Source organism: Castanea sativa, chromosome 4 (genome assembly GCF_040712315.1).
Source record: "Castanea sativa cultivar Marrone di Chiusa Pesio chromosome 4, ASM4071231v1".
Taxonomy (NCBI): domain Eukaryota; kingdom Viridiplantae; phylum Streptophyta; class Magnoliopsida; order Fagales; family Fagaceae; genus Castanea; species Castanea sativa.
Window position 1 is genome coordinate 15,991,930 of NC_134016.1, and position 8,322 is coordinate 16,000,251.

The following is an 8,322-nucleotide window of genomic DNA, read 5'->3' on the forward strand; positions in this document are numbered from 1 at the left end:
GACACTTCAAATCCCCACATTTGGAGACCAACAACCTGATAGAAGCCTTGAACAGATCCACCCAACAAACACCTGCCGAGAAAGATAACGTCCTCAAATAACTACAGAAGACACAAGCCAACATACCTTTATGGGGTTTGCTCATGGCCTCATACAAACACTGTCAAAACCTAGTAGACCTTCTCAGCCAAATCCAAGTCCCTACAACCACAACCTCCCAAGATCTGAATGCTATGATTGGGTCCATAAATAAGGAACTCACTATTTCCTATTTTGACAAGGATCTGACCAAGAAGGGGAAGCACCACAATGACTCGTTGCATATCACTGTAGATGCCAAGGGGAAGAGGATACTGATGGTTTTAATAGATGACAGAAGTGCATTAAACGTGTGTCCTTTAAAGACAACAAGTTGCTTGAGTCTAAGCGTTGAGGACTTTGTGCCAACTGATCGGCATGTGAGGGCATATGGCAATAGTAGAAGAGAGGTCCTGGGAATCATAACATTAGAGCTCACCATATGGCCGATGGTTAAGAAGGTAGAGTTTCAAGTCCTTAATATAGCATCATGCTTCAATATGCTCCTTAGGCGAATGTAAATCCATGACACAGAGGCCGTACCTTCCTCTCTATGCCAAAAGGTTCGGTTTCCACATGAATGAGCTATTGTGACATTATATAGTGATAATTTGATGGTGCCTAAGCCTATCTTTGGTATTGATTCTGAGAAAGAGTCGTTAACCTTGGATGACTTTGAGATTGAGAGGCCTAGCTTTAAAAGGAGAGAAGAAGAAGTGGAGAAGATCCCGATGGATTTTGCTCCCTACAGTAATAACAATGTGGTAGCAATGATGAGAACAATGAACTACCTTCCCGGGATGTACTTGGGGAGAACTGTGAAGAAGCCTACTGTTTAGGTCTCAATGATTCCTACTGCCACACCACCTTTTAGGCTAGGCTATAAGCCCACTGATGATGACTTGTTAGAGATGGAAGTAAGAAAGATGGCCTAAGCCAAAACCAAAGCAAAAGGACTTCCTTATCCCTCGGAACCCCCAAGGCCCTACACTCCTACATTAAATGGAAAGTTTGTCAAAGCTAGAGAAATTCAACGCTATTGGGGATTCCCTGAACCGAGAATTGATCCTGTGACAAGGACATTGGTGCCTAGGTTCTAATTACTACTTGAGTGCAATAACAAGGTTTCAGAACTGAAGAGGGAGGAGACAACTGGGGTCCCTACTAATTAGGCTGATTACATGAACCCTGACGCTATGACTACACTCCTTGGAGATGCCATTTGCAATATTGAAGACAAAGAGTATTGGGAGACTAGTCAGCATGCATTGAAGAGCCCGTATGAACTAAGAGCCCATGATGAAGATGAAGAAGGGGGAATAGCACCTAGTGATGATGATGAAGGAAGTGATGACGAGAGTAATAGTAGTAGTGACAGCAGCAACAGTGACGGTGGACATGATGATGATGACAGCAACAATGACAGTGAGAGTAACAATAGTGAAGATTATGATAGCCAATACAATGGCCATGACTGGGGTGAACCCCCTGGTGATAGAGAAGATGAAGATGCAAATCTTTACTATGAAGAATATGATGATGATATCGACTACTATGATGAAGATATTGAGGATGATGTTGAAGTTAATAGGTGAATGTGTTAGAGAATGCAAGAGAGGAGAATCAACAAGTGAATGATATGTACTATAAAGAATACCCCTATGGGCACCTTTCAAATTGGAGTAGTATCACTGATGTCAGTTCAAGATCCAGTCCTTGATATGACAAGCATGGTAGAGAGACTCCAGAATTAAGGTCGTATTTTGACTCGGAACCTGACTCACTGACCCCATGAGCCAAAGAAGAAGATAACATAAAATGCTAGGTTGGCTGCTCTAGACCAAAAACTGATGGTCCACAGTCTCAGAATCATGACACTTGAGAATGCTGGAGGTGATAATGAGAGGATGGAAGGGGGAGAGCTAGAACATCCCCCTCAACACACCAACTTGGGCAACAAAGGGAAGTACAATCTGTTTGATGAGTGGATGGATAGCATAGAGCGCCTGGATGCCTTTATGACCGACAAGCCTACAGACATGGAGATTAACGAAGAAACCACAGATTATATGGATGAAAACCTTGCAGTATTGATGCTGAGGGAATAAGGAATTTATTGGGAGCCACCTACCATCGTTGAAACCATATTGAGTTGAAGAACTGGGCATGGGAGGGAGCCGCCCACCCCATGGAGGACTTCGTGAAGAAGATCAAGATCGTCAAGTCAGTCACTTTTGACAAGAAGATCAAGACCACTAAGCCAATCAATCCTACCAAGAACATTGTTTCTGCCCCCATTGAGTCTATTTCTACTAGTATTTCTATTCTTGTTAAGTCTGTTGTGATAGTATTCCAATTGAGTCTGATTTAGTTAAGTCTATTGAGTCTGTTGAGAACTATTTTCCTTTTAATATGATTTCTAATTTTGCTTATTTGCTGGTTTTGAATGTTTTTATTTCTGAAATTGGTAAAGAAACTCTTAATAATAAAGAATTAAAACATGGACACGTAGAACCCATAAAAGAAGAAACTCAATCTATTAACTTGGGAACTGATGATGAATCTAAAATGATACAAGTGGGCAATACCCTAAGCTCTTCTCAGATAGATGCATTAGTGGCACTGCTAACAGAATTCAAAGAAGTCTTTGCGTGGTCATATGAAGACATGCCTGGGATTGATATAGATATAGTACAACACTGCATTCCAGCAGATCCAACCATGAAGCCAGTCAAGCAGAAGTTGAGAAGAATGAAGCCAGAGTGGACTCTTAAGATCAAGGAGGAAGTTGAGAAACAGTTCAATGCAGGATTCCTAAGGGTGGTCAACTATCCAAAGTGGTTAGCCAATGTTGTTCCTGTGCTAAAGAAAGATGGGAAGGTTAGAATGTGTGTAAATTTTCGAGATCTGAATAAGGCCAGTCCAAAGGATGACTTTCCTTTACCTCACATTGACGTCCTGGTTGACAATACCGCAAGTCATTCTTTGCTATCATTTATGGATGGATTTTCAGGGTATAAGCAGATTAAGATGACTCCAGAAGATATGGAGAAAACCTCCTTTATTACTCAATGAGGGACATATTGCTACAAGGTCATGCCCTTCGGCCTTAAAAATGTTGGTGCTACCTACCAACGTGCAACCACCACTTTGTTGCGTGATTTAATCCACAAAGAAATTGAAGTTTATGTGGATGACATGATAGTCAAGTCCAAAAACCGTGAAGGGAATTTATTGGCTTTGAGGAAGTTATTTGAAAGAATCTGATTCTATAAGTTGCGGTTGAATCCCAAGAAATGTACTTTCGGAGCCACATCTGAAAAACTGTTAGGGTTTATGGTAAGCCAAAGAGGAATAGAAGTAGATCCTAACAAAATCAAGGCAATTGTAGAGATGAAGCCTCCAAGAACTGAGAAAGAGATCTGAAGATTTCTAGGGAGAATACTATACATCAGCAGGTTCATAGCCCAGCTCACCGTGACATGTGAACCAATCTTCCGACTACTTAAAAAGGAGGTTCCTACAGTGTGAAATGAACAATGCCAAAAAAGCCTTTGAAAAGATCAAGAATTATCTAATGAAGCCACCAATACTGGTCCCACCGGTACTGGAAAAGCCATTGTTGTTGTATCTCACCACTACAGATACAACAATGGGGGCTTTACTTGCTCAATACCTAAAGGAGACTAGAAAAGAGAATGCAATATACTACATCAGCAAGAAGATGTTGCCTTATGAAGAAAAGTATTCACCACTTGAGAAGACATATGTAGCACTTGTATGGGCAACCCGCAAGCTTAGACATTATATGCTTGCTTACAAGGTCTTACTCATTGCAAGAATGGATCCTTTGAAGTACTTAATGGAAAAGCCTGTATAGGATAAGAAGACAGCTAAATGGGTTCTGCTTTTGTCAGAATTTGACATTAAGTATGTGACTCAGAAATTTGTGAAGGGGAGGGCGATTGTTGATCACTTAGCCCACTGTTTACCAAAAGAAGCTGAAAAGATCCAAGGAGACTTTCCGGATGAAGATATCATGGGGGTTGAGCTAGAAGCATGGAAGATGTAATTCGATGGAGTAACAAATCAAAATGGAAGTGGCATTGCAGTTCTCTTAGTCTGCCCAAAAGGGATACACATCCCATTATCTGGCAGACTCAACTTTCCTGCCACCAACAATGCCACTGAATATGAAGCTGCATCATGAGGTTACGAGCAGCCCTAGGCCTTGGAGTGAAAGAATTAGAAGTATATGGTGACTCAGCCCTGATAATCTCCCAAATTCAGAATAAATGGAAGATCAAAGAAGAAAGGTCAATGCCTTACCATGAATATCTTCGAAAGTGGGCCACAAAATTCAACAAGATCCAGTACCAATATGTGCCAAGAATGTAGAATCAATTTGCAGATGCTTTAGCAACAACGTCATCTATGATGGATGAGCCTAAAGAAGATGAAACAAGACTGATAGTGGTGAAACAAAAAAAGGAACCAACTTATTGCATAACAATAGAAGAAGATGAAGAAAAGAATGGGAAAAATGAATGGTATATAGACATCTTACAATACCTCAAGAATGGGACATACCCATCATCTGTAGACAAGAATGACCAATTGACCATCCGAAGGTTGTCCACTAATTACATTATTTGTGGTGAAAGGCTTTATAGAAGATCATATGCTGGAATTTATCTCCTTTGTGTAACCGTTAAGGAGGTACAACAAATAATTGAAGAAGTTCATGAATCAAGCTATGGGCCACATATGAATGCACACATGCTATTAAGGAAGATAATGAGACAAGGCTATTACTGGACCACCATGGAAGTTGATTGTTCGGCTCATGTTCGAAAATGCCATCAATGCGAAGTTCACGGAGGTTTGAAGCACATGCCACCAATGCCATTGCATACCATGACATCACTTTGGCCGTTTTCTACTTGGGGGATAGACATCATTGGAAAAATTCACCTAACTGCATTCAATGACCATGAATTCATACTTGTAGCCATTGATTATTTCACTAAATGGGTAGAAGCTGCCTCACACAAGGTTTTGAATTCAAAGAAAGTTGCTTAATTTATTCAAACCAATATCATCTGCAGATACAAGGTAACACATGAAATTAATTATCTCTGACAATAGGCTACATTTTAAAGGAGAAACAGAAAAGTTGTTGTGATAGTTTAACATTCAGCACCATAAATTTTCTCCCTACCATCCTTAGATTGATGGAGCAGTTGAGGCTGCTAACAAAAACATAGGGTGAATCTTGAAGAAGAGCACAAAGAATTACAAGGACTGGCACCTGCAATTGCCCTATGCACTTTGGGGGTATAGAACATCAATTCGATCCTCTACTGGAGCCACTCCTTATTCATTGGTGTATGGGATGGAAGTAGTCCTCCCCATTGAAATGGGTGTCTGTACATTAAGGACAGTATTGGAAAGTGAAATCCCCGAAGCAGATTGGTTGCAAAGCAGATATGACCAATTATGCATGCTGGATGAGAAAAGACTCAAAACCCTGTATGACATTCAGGGATACCAAAGGAGGCTTAGGAAAGCTTTTGACAAAAAAGTAAGACCAAGAGATTTGAAATTAGGGGATTTAGTGTTGAAAAAAATTCAAGCCCCAGTTCAAGATGCAAACAGGAAGTTTAAGCAAAATTGGGCAGACCCATACATTATCAAGCAAATATACTCTAGGGAAGCAGTAAGGTTGATGGACTTATATGCAAACTTTTTCACTGAGCCAACCAACATGGATCAATTAAAGAAATACCACGTCTGAGGTGGTAGATTGAAAACGCAACGTTTGAAGTGGTTGCAAATTAGGTTATTTCCCTTCCTAGGCTTGAAAAAAAAAAAAAAAAGAAAGCTCGCTAGGCAAAAATTAGAGCAAAAAAAAAAGGTTAGGTTGAAAATCCAAAAGGGTAATCTATGCAAAAGGAGAGTAAAAAAAAAAAAAAAAAAGAGTGAGAGAGCCTACTTGGTTGAAAACCCGAAATGGCGGCCTAGGCAAAAGTTAAGGCAAATAAAAAAAATAAATGAACTACATGATGACCTGATCTTTCTACCAAGAAGGTACATAGGCAACCATGCATTGGTCCGATCACAATTTCCCAAAACCATCATTTGCCCATTGAACAAAATTTTCCAAAAATTCAACAATTCCATTAAACCATGTCATTACACAAAATCCAAGAAACCAAACCCTAAAAAAGAAAACCAAACCTGAAACCGAACCAAACCTCAAGAACCTAAACCCTAAACCAAACCAAAAAAAAAAAAAAAACCCAAAAACCTACATCTTAAACAAAATCCTTAACCTGCAAGTCCTAAATAATTCCTAAACATAAGAGTTTTTACATCAACTTTAAAATAAACATGTTCAAAGCCAAGAATAAGGTCACTTTGTCTTCGGTCTTTTCTCTCTTTGTTGATCATTGATTTCATCTGTGTTAGGTAATTTGTCATCCTTGTCCCTTCTTTTAAATTCGTAGTTGTCTTCATCGTGTCTTTCCCGATTATCTTTGAGAAACTGTTTTCTCATAGCAACCATCTTAGCTTCCTTATCAGCAATCTAGTCCACCAACCAGTTAGAGTATTTTGTAGTCATCATGTAAAAGTGAACCTTGACAAAAGACTGGTTTACTCGGTCAGCCATCTCCAAGCCCAACAACATGTTCTTTATAGAAGTAGGATTTGTGTCCATAGGAGTGAAAGGTTTTCTTCTTTTTCCACCTAGCATTCCTTATTCATATTGGAACTGCCTCAAGAGTCTATTTACCTTATAGAAAGTAGCCCTTCGCAATCCAACAATGAAGAGTGATCTGATCTTGGAGACCGCAGTGAAAGGGGTGGGCACTTCCACCAATAATAGTCCCATCAAATTGAAGCACTGGATTTCTTGTTCAAAAGCTGCACCTAGTAACTCCTAGTTTGGCACTAAATTTTGATGACAGTCCTGCTAGAAAAACTTCTAGGCCTATTATTACCAGTTGTAGGCTTAGAAATTATATCCAATCACTCCATCAGTCATATCCGCAAAGTTAAAGGACTCCCAAGAAAGTTTTGAGATTCTCCACCGTGAAAAATAGAATCCAATCCTAGAAGAGTTTTTGCGAAGATTAGAGAAACGAGATTATCACCATCCTTAATCTGACTCACAACACTTACGGCTCGAGCATCCACAAAACCGTGCCTTCCAGAGCAAAGCAAAAATTCTCCCACAAAGCATAGGGCCAAGCCAAAATTTTTCTACATATTGTCGGTCACTCCATAGGTGCGTTTGTTAATCAGCCTGGAAACAATTGCATGAAGATTTACCATATGTCCTTCAATCATACCACTAGTGATGGAAGTAGGAAGACCGAGAGCATCAGACAAAGATTCCCTATGCCTGGGATCACAAGAAACCGCTACAGATTATCTACTTGGATCATAGCCTAGGATAACGGAAAATTTTTCAATTGTTGGACAGAGTTCAGCAGTTTTAAACCGAAACATATGATCTTCAGGACCCCAGAATTTCACAGCAGCACGAAGAAAATCCTACTTGATTTTGACATTCCTCAGAGTCTTAATCCCCTTTAATTTGTAGGCTGTAAAATTGGTCTTGGTACTAAAATCAAAGCTACGAACCCATCTGTTGATATCATGAATTGTTGAATGAGTAAAATTTTGATTGCTAGCCATGTGTGACTTTTGCTTGTGATTATTGTGTTTTGCTAACCTTGATGCAGAGATTTGTTGTAGGAGAGATCATCAATATAAGCTACATTAGCTCCTAAATCAGGTTTAAATAGGTTTCAGAGAGTTTGTAGCTGAATAGGAGAATGTTTCATGATCACAAACGAAGAAAATATTTTTCAAAAAACAAGAAAACGTGAAACGTGCATTAGGAAAGCATGAGGAGTTGGCCCACCATGGCGCAAGCTTCATGGCGTGGCTTGGTACCATTCAGCACTCTAAAAGTGTCGAATTGCACTACTCATGTGCCAAGGGGCACATAGCCTTTCCATCACATATTCATGCAATTTCGCGTTTTCAAACTTTTTTTTAAAGACCATTTAACATTCAAAAATATTTTTTTTAGATCAAACTGGGCATTCCAACGTGCCTAACTCATTTGTTTTCAAAAATCATCACTTACATCATTGTTTTCAAAATTGATCAAATCAAGTTTTTTGATACTCATGGATTCATGTTTCAAACTAGGGCCATTCTCCCATGTCT

The 8,322-nt window shown here is 39.5% G+C and overlaps 1 protein-coding gene across 1 annotated transcript; it reads left to right on the plus strand.

Annotated features, from left to right (window-relative positions):
* Positions 1-4,515: 4,515 nt before the first annotated feature.
* Positions 4,516-5,875, plus strand: LOC142632519 (uncharacterized). The gene is made up of 2 exons (XM_075806904.1): positions 4,516-5,133; positions 5,360-5,875. Exons 1-2 carry the CDS (start codon positions 4,516-4,518, stop codon positions 5,873-5,875), a joined length of 1,134 nt encoding a protein of 377 aa, XP_075663019.1.
* Positions 5,876-8,322: the final 2,447 nt, after the last annotated feature.

Coding starts and splice junctions, on each gene's coding strand:
- LOC142632519 (XM_075806904.1), top strand. CDS start 4,516: ATGGATGAGCCTAAAGAAGATGAAACAAGACTGATAGTGGTGAAACAA. Junction 5,134..5,359: donor TAGAAGCTGCCTCACACAAG/GTTTTGAATTCA, acceptor TGAATCTTGAAG/AAGAGCACAAAGAATTACAA.